The 19,124-nt window shown below is 31.4% G+C and overlaps 1 protein-coding gene across 1 annotated transcript in view; it reads right to left on the bottom strand.

Annotated features, from left to right (window-relative positions):
- LOC132736693 (uncharacterized) overlaps positions 1–19,124 on the bottom strand; it is a gene marked incomplete at its 3' end in the record, with an annotated part of 34,872 nt that continues 15,748 nt past the window's right edge. Inside the window, 19 exon segments of the mRNA XM_060723883.1 lie at positions 1–13; positions 824–1,868; positions 2,247–2,756; positions 4,603–4,719; positions 8,383–8,526; positions 8,925–9,094; positions 9,391–9,515; positions 10,009–10,148; positions 10,846–11,022; positions 11,766–11,882; positions 13,058–13,162; positions 13,495–13,677; positions 14,439–14,609; positions 14,937–15,191; positions 15,719–15,873; positions 16,438–16,516; positions 16,661–16,891; positions 17,352–17,612; positions 19,075–19,113. Coding sequence (XP_060579866.1) covers positions 1–13; positions 824–1,868; positions 2,247–2,756; positions 4,603–4,719; positions 8,383–8,526; positions 8,925–9,094; positions 9,391–9,515; positions 10,009–10,148; positions 10,846–11,022; positions 11,766–11,882; positions 13,058–13,162; positions 13,495–13,677; positions 14,439–14,609; positions 14,937–15,191; positions 15,719–15,873; positions 16,438–16,516; positions 16,661–16,891; positions 17,352–17,612; positions 19,075–19,113 — 4,037 coding nt within the window.

Below are 19,124 nucleotides of genomic sequence, written 5' to 3'. Positions count from 1 at the left end.
CTCATAAATGTACCTGAAAATAAATAATATAATAATCTTTCAAAATAAAATATCGTAAATTCTTCTATTTTTCACAAAATATTCGCTATTCTTAAATAAGATGTACTTAACTTACGTCTCTCATCCTTTTATCATTAACACTTTCCTTTACAAAAGTTAGAAAAAATAGAGTCAATTCTATTCTAAAGAGGGGGACTCAATAAATGTCAATTCGGTTTAAGATAAAGGATATGGATGATCGGAAGTGTAAAAAATAATTGTACAATGGTGACCATTTTTTTCAATATTCTCAAAAATACTTTGAAAATAGGTATTTAGTTATAAATAATTACAACTGCACAGGACATAACTGGACACAATTTCATATATATTAACTTATATGGGTACCGAAAAGACGAAAATAAATGCTTTCATTAAGGCATTTTCCTGGCTTTTGTGTAGAAAAAAGTAACTATAAAAATATAGTAGTCTTTTCTTACCAACTTCATTCATGTAGAGACTATATATTTATTGTGTCTGAAGAGTGAGTCAGCATAATGAGTAGAAACTTCATATCGGAATCAGCAGCTGGCATTTTTGTATATGTTATTATAGAAGTCAGAACCTTTTCAAGATCCCCTTTTATTCAGACTAACCAAATTGAATTAGAAAGATAAACATGTTTCCTTTAAAATTAGTAAGAAAGACAGGTCGTATTTTTGTAGAGGGAATCATTTAGAAAGCACAAACTGACTTAAGTTAAGACATACTCTTATGTTATTCTTGCATGTTATGCTCAGCGTTAATTAGAAGCTGATTTAATCAGATTGTTAGAAAGCAATACCTGTCTCTGAAAAGTGAATCAGCAACTGCAATCATGATCAGGTACACGCCCATAAAGAAATCTGCGACTGCAAGGTTAGTTACAAATATGCCATAACCTATCTTAAGCCGTTCACGATCGTAGACAAGACGGTAGATGATTGACGAGAGGTTTCCGCATAATGAAGATAGCCCAACAATCCATAGAACTGCTTGAAGTACAGAGTTTCTCATGAGGTCTTCACATGATGAAAATTCATTCTTGACTGGTTTGCAATTTTCTTCAGGAACATAACAAGGGCGGATGCAACAGAATTTAAAGGCAGGTGTGTGAAGCTCTCGAAGTGATCTGATGCCGTCAAACATTTTCTTTCTAAATCTTATTACATTATTTCCTTCAAAGTTAATTTTATGAACTACAGAATTGTTGAAAGCATAATCTTCAATTTCCTCAATTTCGTTGTAAGAAATATCTATACTGTCTAACTGTAAGCCAGAGAAGGTGTGTGAGTTTATCTTTTTCAGCTTTGTGCCAGTAATTTTCAAACTTCTTAAAGCTTTTAAACCTTTAAAAGATGTCGACGAAATCTCTGTCAACTCGAAGTTTCCATTTAGATTCAAGTGTGTTAGATTACGAAGTTTGCTAAATATCTTAGGAGGTAACCGCCGTATTCTATTACTACTAAGATCCAATGACAAAAGATATTGTAAGTGATGGAAAGCTTTTTTATCAATATCCTGAATGTCACAGGATGACAAATTGAGACGGAACATGTAAGGAAAGCGTAAACTATTATTGTGAATTTTCGTAATTTTTGGATTTAAGCTTAGATCAGCACTCCTGACCTGCATGGTCAATGCTGAGATATCAGAAAGAGATATGTTTGCCGCCCTACAATTAATTGCCTCCCCAACACAATAACATTTCGGTGGACACAAAGAATCACACAGCCGTTCATCGTCACCATTTCTACAATGAATGACATTATCACACACTTGTTCAAGTGGTATACATTGCTTACTTGAAGAGCATCTGTATTTTCCCGCACATGGAACGAGTGAAGCCTCTAAAATGTAGGAAAAGAAGGATTGATCACAGGAAATTTGAGCTGAAATTATGTATGGAACATAATCATCAATATCATAGATTTAAACACTATTGTTATAATGACTTTCATCTATCGTTTTTATTTGTAAGTACGTAGTTACAATTATATTGGTATCACATTACAGTTAAAATGCTTGCATTGTGAAGGTGAACAATACTAAATATTCATTTCTTTCTTTTAATTTGCTGAAAGTTCTATCACCAAGTCTTAAAAAGTTTAATGAATACAAAATTTGTCTTAATATATTAAGCATGATTTAACATTAACCGAATATAATCATATGTTTTCATACATATTTTACACTTATATCCATATAATGTCATGACTTTTACTCACCTGTGCATATTTCTGGAAATCTTCTAAACCCAGTCGAATACAGGGAACTCCATTTACTAATGTGAATGTCTTTTACAAATTTGTATGTATCGTCTTTATAAAGTGAAGAATTAAAATCTCGTATCACCCGATATATTGCAAACGCTGGCTCTGAAAGATTGGACAATGCTAAGTCGGCAACAATTGATGATTCATCACTATTCTCAAATACAATAATGGCTCCTTTTTCTGGTTTGGAAAAGTGCAGCATTTTTAGAAAATCTCTTGCCAATGTTTTTTTCTTGCATTCAGATTCTTTTACTTGATTAAGACGTTCTTCCCTTATTTCTAACAACTTGTACGTAATGTGAAACTTCATTGATCTATGCAGACTTTTAAAATAAAACAATCTTATGACACTATTTTGAGTGCTTGTAAAGAATTGCTTAGCCAAATGCATTGCTGCTTCTCCTGCCTCAAAATCTTGATCTTCCACAAATAAGATGACTTCTCTATCTGAGTCTATACAAGCTGCAATAAGAAATAAAATCAGAAATTAAACACAAAAAGAATCGAGTGAGACACTTTAATTATAGGGATAACATCAATACTTGGCGATTGTGTAGATATTTGTTTAAGGCACACAAAGGTCGGTAACAAAACAATAATATTTCGTAACAAATAAAATTAGAAGTCAAAAAAATCTAAAGCGAACTATTTGAATATGGATATATACTCTGGGTGATTAACATTACAATTTAATTGTGTGTACAGATATTTGATGTACTGGGCAGGCAAAGCTCTTTGGGAGCATAACAATAGGTGAATATTTGTAAGGCAATGCTTTAACTATGTTTTGTAACAGACTCACAGATATGGAAATAACATCATTGTACTTTATAAATTTCTTTTGACAATTTAATTGTATACTAGAGTATACATGTACAAGGCTATTAAATGACTATGTGTAACCTTGCTGAACAGGCTAAATCAAACCAAGCCTGTAACATTTTCAATTTTGCCGTTTGGACTTTCTTTAGGGATTCTATTTCTCTCTATTTGATTTGACAAAGGCCACACCTGCTTCTGCATCTTTTCGCATTATCATCAGCATTTCTGCATTTCCATAACTTTCCACCGGTTTGAAAGTTACAAAGTTAAAACGAAATTGCTGAAAACGAACGACAACTATAATCCATTGGCAATACATTCACATTCCCAAACATTATTTTGGCCGTACACACATGTCAGTTAACAAAATTTGTTTGTTTGGGTTTTACGTCACACCGACACAGTATAAGTCATATCGCGACGTTCCAGCTTTACTGGTGGAGGAAGACCTCAAGTGCCCTTTCGTGCATTTTTTCAGGCACGAACGGGCACCTGAGTAGAACCACCGACGTTCCGTAAGCTAGCTGGATAGCTTCCTTACATGACAGAAGTCATAGTCCCTGGCGGGATTCGAACCCACAGCGGTAAGGAGCAGTTAGCAAAACAAAGGAAATACAGTCAAACGTGTATTAAGCGACCGTGCAAGGGAAACACCCAAAACGGTCGCTTAATGAAACTGTCTCTTATCAGACAGCATGATATAAAAGTCAAAATTCATAAATGACATCTTTCTTATGCGATAGGAATGTTTTTCAACTTTTTTTTATATAAATTATGAATAATTAGTACGCTCCGATAATCTAAATGGATACAAATGTAAAAAAATAACTTTCTGATATTTATTGACAAAACAACTTTGATCCATTACGTACATGTTTGACATTTTTTCCAGAATTTTTTAACTTCTGTGTTGTTTTTCCTTGTCTCCAACACGAAAACCCTATTGGTGAAGATGTTTTCTGTTGTGCATTTTTTCATTTGAAATAAACAAACTACATCTAATTGTTACGATTAATTAAATTGCTGATCAAGTTCAATGTCAATTCAATGCAGTCTAAATGTCAACAAGCGAAGCGTATACACCATCTCAGTAGGGGAGCTGAGCGTTGCAATGTTTATCCGATATTATTGGATAATACACGTCACGCGTATACTTAATTTCATTTGCATACGCTAAAATGGTTTGGGAAAAAGAGTTTTTCACACGTTTATTTGTTGTGTTTTGATTGTTGACACTTGTGACATTACGAGGTGGCATTCTCTAAAAACACAATTACTTGACAAGTAAATGTGGTCGTTTAATGAAAAGATTGATCTCAACTAGGTGACTAATTAGCGGTCGCTTGTCGCGTTGAGCAAAAGTCACTTAATACATTAAAGATATAGGGGGGAATTTAAAGTGGTCGTTTAAGACAAAAGTCGCTTAATACACGTGGTCGCACGGGCAAGTTAGACTGTATAGGTACTGAGTTCAATAATCACTTACTACAATTTTGTTCATCTTCTCCTCCAGGACATTCGCTTTGTCCATCACATAGAAATCTTTGTTCAATACAGTAACTTCCAGGACATTTGACTGTATTTTCTGGACAAAGGAAGTTTTCTGAAAATCAAAAATTGCATTATAATTTTGTGTTTATTATTTTTACCAAATAGTGAATGTGTGGTTAGAATTATATTAGATGATATCAGTGTTTTGCGCATAACATGTATTATTCTTAGATAGGGCAATTAGCAGTAATAAAAATTGAAACATAATTCGAAAACAAAAACAACTTACAAATGAAGTCACAAAACAATTTACAAAGACGACAAAATGGGATAAAACACCTTTTTATGAAGCGGAAAGGTTCAACTTAATCCTACCCTATAACTGCCAGTGTGCAAAAAACTTACATGATTTAAGCAAATCAAATTAAGCCAATTAGTTTGTCTGCTTATCACAAGTTTATTCCACGTTGTTTTTGTAGTATAAGCTATCGTTTTACTGGTGCCAAATAGAAACTTTAAACTGTTGTTAGTATAAAAATTCTGTTATAGGAGTATTTCCTTACTACCACAGTGTCTCTACCACGTGACGTTTTGTTATCTGCGTGTGGCAGAAAACCATTACAAAAGACAGTCCAGGTTTTTTTCTGCCATAACTTTGTTTATATTTCATTATGTTTGATGGGATGAAGTGTAGAGCCCAGTCATTCTAGTGAGTAATATATACATAGAACGTTTTAGGAGATAAAGTCAGTATTTTTTACGAAATGTGAACCCAAGTGTGAAAAAAGTAAATATTCACGCGGTTTCACTTTGCAAACTTAATGGGTAAAACAGAAGACTGTTCCATTGAGACTTTCCATGTTTACGTTTCGGACTAGAATGAGTATGCTCTACTCTTTATCCATCAAAAATAACATTTAATATTAAAAGCAGTAGTAGCACAAAATAAAATTTTGACGTTTATTTTTATTATTGGTTTTCTTCACAAGACTGATAACAAAAATGCACGTGCTACTGGCACCTAGATAACACTAGAAACAAAAATAACAAGAACTATCTTTTAAAAAGATACTCAGTCTACTCATTTTAATATTTAATGTTACTTTTGATGGATAAAGAGTAGAGTATATAATTATATATGTCATTTCTAAGTTTTCTATACATAAACAAATAAAAAATGCTTGCATTATAATTTCTTGTAGGGTTATTTATCTTGAAAAATGGAACGCTGTAAGATGTATGTGTTCCTAAATGACCCTGTTGTGTTTCAGTGAATTAACTCATTTTCTAACATCAACATCAACGCAAATAGTAGGAAATTAAATTTATAAATACTTTAATAATATGCAAAAAGATAAGAAAATAATAAACATCATATCAATTGAATCACTGATTGTATAATATATACAATGAATTATTTAAGGAATTAATACATTTCTGAATAACGTAGTGTATATCACTAGCAATCTTGGTTTTGGGTCATGTTTGTAGGTCTATTATCACAACGGCACATATTTAATGTTGTTTGACCATAGTGTAAATTTCACATTGTCCATATTTTATGTTGCACTAATTTATTCAAACATAGACTAAAACAAAGAAGATTGTATTTACAACTTTCACTCTACGCTTAGATTATATGCGTACCAAAAAGTAAACCATATCGATCATTTTTCAAATATTATCAATTATCATGTGAGCTATGTCTTTTGTGAATATTAAGCGGAGTTAGACGTATTTGTGTGTGCATTTGTCAGTGGTATTTAGACAGATTTAGAAGCGAGGTAAACAATGTTATATTTATGAACGCTTCATTTTTTGTTTAAAATGTGAATGACAACATGCACCTTAAGGATTGATATATTATGGAAGCCCAAAGATGACCGCGAATATTCTGTTGCTCGGAGATCCACATATGAATAATTTCAGCCAGTATTTACAAAGAAGACATTGTGGAAAAGACCAATGCGTTAAGGCTGAATGCGAATCAGAAGGTCAGTATATATATATATTTGGATATAGCGGAGGGGGACTGTCCAACTACCTTATCTTGTAGTTGAGTGACAACGATCTTGATAGTTTGGGTGATGTTACCTCAGAGGATGTGCTCAACATCTCTCTTCCAAGTGGTTGGGGGATTGATTTACATTTTTGATCTATTTTGTTCACAATTATGGCGTTTTGTTCCCCCCAATTTGTCTTTCAAGGAAAACATTTTATAGTTGAATACTTTCTAGTCATTGTTTTTGTTTTATGCAATATTATATTTTCACTTTATCCGCCATTTTATCATTAAATGACAGTCTTCAATTCAACAATAATTTGTGTAATTTCTCTTCTATCAGAGCTTTATTGAAAAACACTTATTGAATATCATAAACTGTGGGTTCCTGATAAGTTCGGATGTTGGGTATTTTTTCGATATTTTCATGTGCATGAGTAAACTTACAGGATCGTGAACGTTATTGGTGGTCTCGTTATTTTGGACAAAATTTATAACTCAGTAAGTTCTTGTGTAAATTAAACTAAGTAAGTTCTCATGTAAAATAAACTGTTTGCTAGAAAATATAATAAGAACTTAATACAGTGGAAAATGTTTTTTGGGAGAAAGTATGGTTAAACTGTACTTAAATATCAGAGCAATTGAACAAATTATCCTTTATCAGGATCTTTATACTTTTCCTATAATTTTTGTACATTTTTATCTGGTTTGATTTTTTTTTTTTGAAATATTGTTCTTCATCTGGAGGCATGCAGCGTATAAACGATCATCATATTTGCTATTAGAAGTCTTGTGTTTCGTTTTTGTAACACAACTTCATTTTCTTTATATAAAATCATTTTAAAATATTTGATATGGATTTTATGATTTTATAACCTCAATTTCATTTTTATTTGTTTGGGTCGTCAGCAAAATTTCAGACCCTGATTGCAAATGATGAAAGTAGTCCGCTTTTTTGAAGCGGTTACTCCCCTTTATATGTACACTAACGCCGAAAAATTCAGGGGAGATCACTGCGTAAAGATTGTCAAATGACCGACGCATTAATTTTCAAGCAAAATAGTTCCCGAATGGTCGAAAATGTCTAATATTGTTTTGTTTTTTATAGATATACATGCTTATAGTAAGCTCCATGATTATTTACATCTGTGTTTAGCGAGTTAAAAACCCTAATTTAGAATAATACGGGTTTCTTCAGGCCGGTAACATATTACTTCACCGTGGCCGATTTGCACGCTCGCTTAGGAATCGAGAAGTCGGGAGTTCAAATTCCAGTTAAGGCAACCCATTTTTTTTAATTGTTTAAGTCATATAAACATTGAATTGGATATCAGTGTTGCAATTAGTCTGATAGCTAATTTACTACGGTTAAAGCACCGGAAAGCATTGTTGGCACTATACAAAAACAAATCGGTTTATAATCTCAAAACCTTCACCTTTCTGACATTCTGAGACCCAAACAAATTCAGCGTCTTCTGTGCTTTGATTTTTTCTTGTTTGTATGCATTTTCGTAATATCATACTTACTGCCAACATTTTCATCAGCGTTTTTTTTTTGCGTGAACGTTATATCCTAGTGAATCTCTCGATTATAATTGTATGTCAGTTCAATTTTATTAGGGAAAGTCGATGATGAAGAGCATGAATAATTTAACTTACCTAATGTACAGACGCAGCGTGGATAAAGAATATTTTAATTTGTAAAATGACACAACATATTTTGTCAGGAATAAAAATATTTTATTCATAATGATTTGCTAATTATCTCAGTACCACAGTTTTGTAAATGGTCTCCAGATCTACACCCAGTCATGTAACCGCTAGCATCTACTGCATAAATACACATCATCGACTCTGGTATTGCCCTGTCATCTCTTTTGCAATGAAAAAACTCACCAAAAACGCTTGCATTGTACTCTTAAATAAAGCAATCAAATACTTAACATTTGAATATTTTAAATCAACTCAACTCAATATTCTGAATTCTTAATAAAAATGTAATATACCGTAGTAGAATTGTTGTATTGTAAATCAAAATAAGACATAACGTGAATTCTGATAATTTAAAACGTGTTTTAACAAAGGTCATAAAGCAAAAAGTAATGATTATTGAAAACAGTTTTTCCGATAATAGATATACGCAATATAATGGAAACATAATTATTTTTTACAAAATGCTAGAATAAGTCAGCCAATGCTCTGTTTAAAAAAAAACGCAAGAACAAAGACCAATTTGAAAGGTTTTGGCACCGCACGAACAAACATCGTTTTGAAAACACTATAAGATTAATATAGTAAGTAAATAGGCGCCATACCGTAAGTGCAATAAGGATGTCCAGGCGTCATGTCTAAAAAGTAGTTTGGATCACGATAAATCGTACCAAATACGTCTTTTATATCAGTAATTCTTTCTCCAGCAACATGTGATTCTGTGATTTCACTACCATTGCATCGTTTTAAGGAAACCATATCCAACTCGGAATACCTGGAATTTTTAATATTACATCAAGAATTTAATTTCTTTCTTTTTATTTTTGAGGACCAAGGTTTTCCGTCTCTACATATCTTACGTAAGGTCATAAAATTTTTGCAAGATTTTTATAAGCAAAACAATTGCAAAACCTAAAATGATAATTATATGAACTGACCAAACAAATTGACGTATTCATAAATGCATCAATTTAATTGAAAATTGAAACACGTTAATAAATGGTTCTCATTGTTTGTTGTTTGTTTGTTTTTTACAATGTTTCAACAAAATGTAATAATTTGAATACATACATTTGACGTATATGCCTTATTTTGAATGTTCCTATTGTGCAATGACATGCCGGATATGCAAAATCATTGTGGTAATTATCAACAGAAGCCGCTTCCCGAAATCTGAGCTTGCAATTGGCTTGTACCTACAATAAAATTACCATTCATTAAATAATATATTTTTAGTAAAATGATACAAATCACAAATTTGGTGCGGCGCAAAGGAGTGACAAAATTAAATATCTAATAAAAAGGTGATCCCTCGGAATCATTAAATACAGCTAAATTACATGAAAACTGCAGACTCGGTTTGATAATGAAAAGGTGCAACATCCATCACGCCCCCTAGCACCGGCTTAAGCTGTACTCAATTCTCAACACTTAAAAGTGCTAGATTCAATGATTCCGAAGGACTCGAACAATATAACAACATTTAACGCTTAAATTGTATATTGCCAAAACACTGTGATTTTTTCAAAAATGTCTTATATAATTTCTTTTTGTCGTAGATATTATTTAACCCATTGACAAAATTCTGTTTATTCAATATAGTTCCCACCAATCAAAGTGTTTTCATCAATATTATTGCTTTACGATTCTGTAAGAAGACAACAAAATCTGCCTTTTAAATACACTAACCTTTATGAAACAAGTGTAGCTCTCGCCAAAAACCTCATTCTTAATATCGTTGACTGCAAATATTTCGAGTAAACGATGTCTTAAAAATGTAAAACTTCCAGATTCGTTCTTGTTTGTTATGAAATTCCAACTATACATCTCTGAGAGAGAAAAATAAAGTTTAATTTCAGCAGAACAGTCCTATTTAGATCAAAATTGCATTTTTACAACAACAATATTATTTTCCTAAAGTTAAGTTTTTCATCATAGTTTACCTCTGTAAAGCAACATGCCTTAGCAGCAACCAAAATATTTTTCTCTCAAAGGATGTTGCTTTGCTGACGTTACACTGTACGATCGTTTAACAGTATTGTTCATCGTGGCAACTTATTGCTTATTGTCTTTAGTTACCTACACTGTCGTCCATAAAATAACGAGAAATTACTCACCAAACAAAAATAGACGATAACACTCAACATGCAATTCGACCTAATTGAATTGATTCGGCTTTAATTCAAATAATCTTTGAAAATTAAAAAGAACAAGATGTGTGAAAATGCAATAAAGTTTACAAGAAACTTGAAATTTGATCAATTTTATTCCTACTTTTATATACAATCATATTTTCCAGATTCTTTTTGTTAGAAAATATGTAAATGTACTGTCCGAAAATATGAGAAGCATTGAAAGCGCTAAAAAGATAAGTGTATAAAAGGAACTGTATTAATTTACTGGATGTCCAAAAACATCTTATTTTATACAATATTGAACCCACACAAGGTTAAAAACGTCTTATTTATGAAATTACAGGTACGAATTTTATAAGGAAAAATAAAAAAAGTTTAAAATTTTGCTTACCGTCACTTAATTTCCCTGTCCATATATAATTACCACTGAAGTCTTCGGAAGTTGGAGGATTACCTACACAAAGCCTTTCATCACTGTTATCCCTACAGTCAAAGTAGCCATCACACGTCAGTCGATGAGGAATACATTTGTAATCATCCGCACAGAGAAATGATTTCTGACATGAGTCTCAAGGAATAAGAAAACAAAATGTTTATCATTTATTTAAAATATATGCATGTATAAATAAATACAAGAAAGCTATGGTGACCTTTTATCGCTCATCGGTATGTAAGGACTCTGAATGTCTTGCAAGTATGATATTAATTACAATTAATCATAAAAAAGAAAAACAAACATTCTATTGGAATCTGGGTCATCTGAACACACTTGTTAATGCTTATATAGAAGATGCTACAGACTATTACCAATTATACTGTCCCTGGGATGTACGTTTAGGAAGAAGATATTTAAAGATTAAACGTCATGTATTAATGACATATAACTGACACTAACAAAACAAGTACATGTACGAATTAGAAAGAATGTTCTTAAAATTTTAAGAATTGCATGTAAACATTTTTTTCCAAAGTGTATAATAATATTTGTATATTATGTTCTGTATATTTTAAACTGTCCTCTAAATATTCTTATTTTAGTTTATGCAAGTGGAATTTAAATTTCTACAATTTTGTGTACGATTCAATACTCATTATTTCTCCACGGTCAATGGATTGGGATTTTAGAATTACAGTTAAAACATAGAAATGCTAACATGTTCCCCTATCATTCAATAGAGATTAATAATTGTTATCATTTTAGCTTTAAATACCAACATAAAATCTCGAATTTCAGTGCTTTGATAAACTATATTAATATCTAAATTCGATTTAAAATTGATTTAGACCGTAATACAACATAATTATACAAACCACAATTTATTTCATCACTATGATCGACACAGTCATATATAGCGTTACATCGTTTCTCAGCTTGAATACACTGTCTATTTTCACAACGAAATTCATTTACGTTGCACACTTGGTATTCTATAACGGTACAAAAAAACACATGACATGCAGAAAAAAGGAAACATGTAGCAGTTACTACGAATTGTCTGTGAATCTTAGATGTCAGCGTAAAATAAATTTTCAAAAAATGGTAACATAATACTTTGACTTGCTATAATATGAATATGTTTTGTGCTGTAAAATTAACGCTGTAAATGAATTAACTTATGCCAAATGCATCTTATCACGATATTATGACGTTTTTTAAAATATGAATGCACCTAAAAATGTTACCTTGCTCATTCAAGTATTGCAAAATCACGAGAAATTCAAGCCTATTAAATATGTAGATTAACATTTGTTTTGGTATCTACCCCTTGAAATACATTAAGTTTAGCTGTGTTTGTTGGTTGCTACACATTGCCTAATTGTATGTACTTATACAACTATTGTGCTGAAGATTCAAGTGAAAAGTTCAAAGGCGGTAACAAACCGCACCATTAGAATAGGTTGTTTAAGACCTTTTGGATGAAATATTTATTGTTAATTGCAATTGACCTAGTACAGCAACGCCTGTTTGCTACAATGTAAAAAGAGTTGCTTCTGATGCAAGATAAACCACAAGCAATATAGCAAGCATGACATCTTACTTAATACTAGGAGGAGCTCATACAATTGGAAGACGTAATTTGAAATGCATAGATACATCTTTCAAATTCTGCTGACACATGAGCAGTAAAAGACCCTCACAAAGTGCGCAAAAAAGGTGCTTAAATGGTTTGTAAACTACAATAAACGGTAAAATAAAATGTTGTCACCGGTGTCAAAACATGGCTTGTTTGATTAATGAAAATACAGATTGAGTTCAAAAATGGAAAAAAGGTATCATGTGTCTTGTTCGTCGCAACAGCCAATTGTATAAGTATAAGCTAAGTTGCATTAATTTAAAAATATCATAGAATTGAACAATTGTCGTTTGATGGTCAAACACTAAATTTCATACTTTTATGACAAATTATTTCATAATTTGAGCTACTTTTTTAGGTAACATGTACCTTAAATACTATAAAACCATTAATTTAACGTAATAATACTTATGTTTGCCCTTTCTAAAGTTGTAAACATTTAATCGTTTTTGAGGCATAACGTGCCTTTAAATATCATCAAATCATCGAGAAGATTGTTTAATCGTTGATTGAAATGTAATTGCTTACCACAGAACTCATCCGAACCATCCCCGCAGTCAGATATAAAGTCGCACACCTGACTCAGCTTTACACAATGTCCATCATCACATAAAAACTCATTGTCCTCACATGCTGCACATACATTTTAAAAGTTATTGTGAAAATAAGAATCAATCATGGTAAGTTTCTTTTCTAAAAAATGATTTTATAACTATCAAACTGTATACAAAGCAAGGAGACAAAAACTCATTTTCTCAGCTTTAATAACAGCATAAATTATTACCAAGGAATCCTTATCTATAAACAAGATAAACCAAGAGAATCTGATGAAGTTAAATATTTTGCAAATTCAGTGATGGCAGTTAAAAGAAACTCTTAGCAAAATACCAAACAAATACACTATGAAAAAAATCAAAGGAAACGCATAGATTGTGGACAATTACTATATAAACAGGATAAAATACCAATATTGCTGTGCGAACAATTGATTTCGTCTGAAGCATCAAGACAATCGATGACATCATCACACTGAGCTAACATAGATATCCATTCTTTGCTCTCTTCACAATGGAAATACGCTCCGGGTTCGAGTCGTCGAGGTAAATTAGAATTTATCATTGTATTACCAACATTCGTAAGATTGTGATCTAATAAAACAAACTATTGCGTATTACACTAATTAACAGAATAGTTGATTAATAAACATCAATGGAATACAAATTACGTTTGAAAAAGAAAGCGGTTGAGATAAATCATTTTAAAAACAAATATTCATTACACTAGTCGTTTGAATTTACCACTGTTTTCCTAAAATCATATAAGATACCCACTGTTGATTAACATGTAAAATAACATGTGTTTCGGCCGTTGGTATCCGATGATGTACTAAGATATACGTCATCATTTGATAGTTTAAGAAAAATAGCATTGACCTCCGGATAATGCCAAGCATCCTTTAAAATTATAATTTCGTTATAAAATGTTCATATTGCATACATTTATGATTTAATAACGGTCAATGAATAAAAATGTTCAAATGTTTAAGTAAATAATTCATTGCATTTTTAAATCTTTTCTTTCTGTAAATTTATTTGATTCACATGTTTCAGAGTCCTTGTTTTATGTCGTTTGTGTCTTGCAGACCAATAAGGCCAGATTTATTCAGTGTTGTTATATATATGTGGTCATTCAGGGGTATTGATTTCAACACTTAAGTGTTAACAGACTCAATCAAACCGAATCTGCAATTTTCATGTAATTTTGTCGTGATTAATGCTTCCTTAATGACTTTCTTCCAGATTTTATACTTAGTCTTGTGTTAGTTTATGCAATGTATATTTATTTACTAGTATCATTTTGTGTGTTTACATATGATACACCATTAAAATATCAATTTACTTTCACTAACCGTTAAAACTATCCTGACATGACAACTCATCCGTGTAGTCTGAGCAGTCAAAATTCCTATCACACCAATTCACCCGAGGTATTGACGATCCATCGATGCATTTTTTGTCAGATATCCTCTTTTTCTCAGGCAGACTGGCGTTACTTTTGTCTAAACCAATGGTTATATTCACTTGAAAGAGAATTATAAAAAAAAGAAAGTATATGTTACCAAATCTATATTATATGAATACTAATTTAACCTATAATAATATTTAAAGGAAAGCCAACAGTCGATGTATTTGTTTCAATGAAATACTTGTCGAACGTTTTTTAAACAGAAGCGGTCATACGTAATCGACGTTAACATTTTAACCAAATAGCGCATTTGATGCGCAATAGTATCGGTACGACTGGGAGAAATCATGTTTTCTAGTCGTTACAAGTCTTATTGTTCTCTCTGAAGTGATGATGTTTTTTTAATTGTTACTTATCACATGATATTGAATATATATCTTACATTGCAAAAAGCACGGCTCCAGCAAAAATTCACCAGGGTCATTAACATAACACCACGGTATATCATTTGAAGTAACATCTGTACACAGAGTCGAATTTTTTAAAGCAGTTTCTGAAGAAGAAAACTTCTCGTCGAAATCACTTTTAGCTGTGTCAGACAGGTTTTTCCAATTTTGACATGTTTTACCAGAGTATGGGGATGCAACAAGGTCTTCTTTCCTAAAGACTGTTTTACATTCATCGTCCTTGACACCAGCTGAAAATGCATACAAAATGTATAAACAGAACTCAGTGCAGTTAATAAAAAGAATATTAGAATTTAAGTTTATGTGATTTGTATGACGTGCGTAGCTTCTGGATATAAGCCCGATAGCTGAGTGTTTTAAATATTTTACTCGTTTGTACATAGTCTGAACAAAATACTGTGGTTAAAATGTGAATCTTTCAGCCATCTGCGAGTTTCTCGAAACAAGAACTTCTTATCAAAGCTGCATGCCTCCAGATAAACCATGATACTTCAAAAAATCAATCTTGTGAAAAAAGATTTTCAGAGAAGTAAAAATATGTAAAATTAAAAAAAAAGAACAAAAAAGAAGACAACTTGTGAAACTCGAACCCGTGAAAGAAATGTTTGTCTTTTTTGAAATTCCGGCGCTTTCACCAAGTTCGCCATCATGAAACTTACCACTCATTTGTACATCTATTGTTATATTGGATTTTTAAGGTCCCCTTTTAAAGACCTTTATAAAAGAACTTGTTATTAATCAAATTAATAAAATATACTCTTTGTGTTCATCTTGTTCTCTGAAAACGGTTTCTCACAGATGAAAAATTCGACGTGGTTATACAAGCAATCCTCAGTGCCCCAAAGTTCTTCGATGTTAAAGTACTCGAATAACGTACGAGTACAGTCTCCAGTTGCAGGTTGTTTGCTTTCCCTGCAATGATGAAAAGCAAGAGCTTCCAAACAAATGAAACTAAAAACCATACATTGTCAAAGAATCTGGGAATTATGAAATAAATGGCAAATCAGAAACAAGCGAAAGGATTAGTCACAAAATCAGGGTTTAAGGCAATTATAATAGGTTTATCCCTTTAAAAATAGTATAGACCTTGTACACAGAAGATAGTTCTCATATAACTTAATATATACTAAATTTCCACAAAGATGAAAACAACTAGAGCTTCTATAAAATGCACCACAATGACTGTGCAATTTTTCCGGAAATAAGATTCTATCAAAATGTTAATTTGATCATGAATAAAAATGAATAGAAGGGAAAAAATCAAACAGTATAATTTTAAAATCCTTAAAAGTCTTAAAATTCATTCCATGGAATGTTTAAAAACAGACATAAAGTATTCAAATATCAAATTGGTAAATGATCCACATTTTAAACTTTCTCTTGCGGTCGACAGTTAAATACTTTACACACGGTTTGATATAATCATTTATAAATTTGTTACCAAAAAGGTTGCTATAATAACAATATTTTTATTACCAAGCACTGAACGTAGAGTTGTATCTGTTTAACCATTTGAAATTCGTCCGCCATTGTTTGTCTTTAACTCGCCTTAAACCTTTAAAAATCAAAAACAACGAAACAGTATAATACACATGCAAGGGTACACGAATAGCATTTTTTTACATCTCATTTTATTAACAAATGAAAACAATATCTTAAAAATTACCAATAACATCACGTTTAAATAAAGGAGAGTTACCAATATGTGCTCCGTTAAGTTTTTGATCATTAGCTTGAAGTTCATTCTTTAGCTCAGTCTTCCGCTGATAATATAATGCGCTTCTAAGCAAGTATTGGATGTAAGTCATTTCCTTTCTTGATGTTATAGTCACAAGATGTTCATTGCGCTTACGGCATTTATCATTTGCAATATCCCATGAAACTTTTTCAGAGAATACAGTGTAGCATTTTTTGAAAAGCCTGGAACATGCTGAAATATAAAAAGAATCATTTATAGTTTCTTTAGAACTTTTAGATTGTGTTCTCAAAGCGATGTTCAACTAGACGAAAGTTATAATTAATTTCTACCATTAAAAAGAGAATTGCACAAAAGACCTATAAACTTTGAAATAATTCATATATAAACTTTTATAGTTAGTAGTTTTTGGTGTCTTAGTCAAGGGAGACAAATGATATCTTAAAAATCTAGAATGTTAGTTCAGTTACTCCCCTTTGCGCGCTGTTTTCAAACTTCTCAGATTCAATTCGTGAAAAGTATTTCTTTTGATATTTTTACTATTCTATACAGAAAGAAAATTATTGAATTTATTGAAATATATAGGAAACATAATACCGATTGTAAAAAATGTCCGTAGATGTACATTTGATGAAATGATGAAAACAATATTCATTATGAATGTGCCTTACATTAAAGAATATTATATATATACTTGTTGGTAGTGATTTATTTCCTTTAGCCTCAGTAGTATACTTCTCAAACGAATGTTCTGATATTTTGTATTGTATACGGAATCCTTCACTTTGCCCGATTCTTTCGCCAATTATACGCGGATACTTCAGAAAGCGATGCGGCCGGTAATGCAAATGAATTATAGAACCTTTTGATTTGTATGTGTCTGGGGGCAACACTCCTGTACAAAACTCATTCTCACTTCCAACATCTTTGATGGCAAATTTTGATCTGAATGGGCCTATTTCAATGTTATAAAATATTATTTATCAAACAGAATTGAACAATTATAATTACTATATGAATTATATAATATGTAGTGCAAACATTTGAAAGAAAATTGAAGATTTGCAAGTTTAAATCAGACTTTTAGAAATAAAATCATAGTGTTGATGTGCCAGTACAACCAAGCTTAAGGACCTTATATACGTATCAACAAATTATCGAAATGATAAATGACTTTAAAGAATGTCCGTTTTTCTAATATTTAAAAAAAGCGAAATAGAGATGGCTCTCGCTTTCATTAAATGTGCAGATTTGATGGAACGTTAGAACATCTCGTGTAAACGAGATCATGATGTCTTGGGAATAAGATCCGTGGAAAAGCTCCAATGAGATGAACAAAGAAGTGCAAATATCATATCTGTTTCAACGCAGATTGAGATTATTATAGCAATTCAGCTGATCTAAATCATTTTACAATCAGCACGTGTTTCCTTTGTATGAGGACTACTTCTAGAATGACAAGCTTAATTCTTATAATTAACGCAAGAAAATACAAGAATCATAATTCTAGAATTATGAATAAACTGCATACAAGTTGAAAAGTAGACAGCTTAAATATATGAGCGTTTTAAACCTTAATACATCTTAATACATTTGAACATTTTTGTTTAACCAATGTATGCCTATTTTTCATTTTCTTCATCTCGTTCGTTTATAGAGTTAGAGCTGATTTAATATGCATCAAGAACGCCAAGCAAGTTATATTGCATTCAGATGAAAATATCATTTGTACAAATCATTTTTAATATAATAGTACAAAGTTCAGTTCAGTCCACTTCATAGTAACAATGTTACAGTGGCTAATATTTCACAAGCCTCATTTGTAGGACACGACTGCTGAAATGTCAAGTTTGTTACTTGTCCTTGATGATATAATAACATAAAAGCTGTATTCATTACTGTTGTTAATAATGCATCTATAAATCCTATCTCAAAATGTCAAAGCAATTTGATAAATTACAAAAAATATGCATAGTCTATTACTTTATAACACGATGGCCAATTTCACTAAGTTACCTTTAACGTTTGCTAAAAATACATCATATGCTAGTTATTCAATAACTTCTACAACCAATCAACAAATGAAAGTTATCAGCTATATAATAACTAGTTGGCACATAATCATATATAAAATCTATGTAAAATTATAAAATAATGCTTATTAATATTACCTATAATTTTGACATTTTGAGAAAGGATTTATAGACGCATTATTAACAACAGTAGTAAATACAGCATTTATGTTATCATATCATCAAGGACAAGTAATAAACTTGACATTTAGGCATTATTTAATAATTTTACAAAGATTTTCTGAAGATTTTTGCCAAACCGAACGAAAGCCAACTACACAAATAAGGTATCCCAACAAAAATTATAAGTAATAAATATAATAATAATATAATAACTGTATATACCTGTAACGTGTGTATACGATTCTCCTTTAAAAGTTCCGACTGAAACCGGA

The sequence above is a fragment of the Ruditapes philippinarum genome, unplaced genomic scaffold, assembly GCF_026571515.1.
Source record: "Ruditapes philippinarum isolate M1 unplaced genomic scaffold, ASM2657151v2 ctg4620_1_1_1_1, whole genome shotgun sequence".
In the NCBI taxonomy this organism is placed as follows: Eukaryota; Metazoa; Mollusca; class Bivalvia; order Venerida; family Veneridae; genus Ruditapes; species Ruditapes philippinarum.
This window is presented reverse-complemented; position numbering and strand designations above follow the sequence as displayed.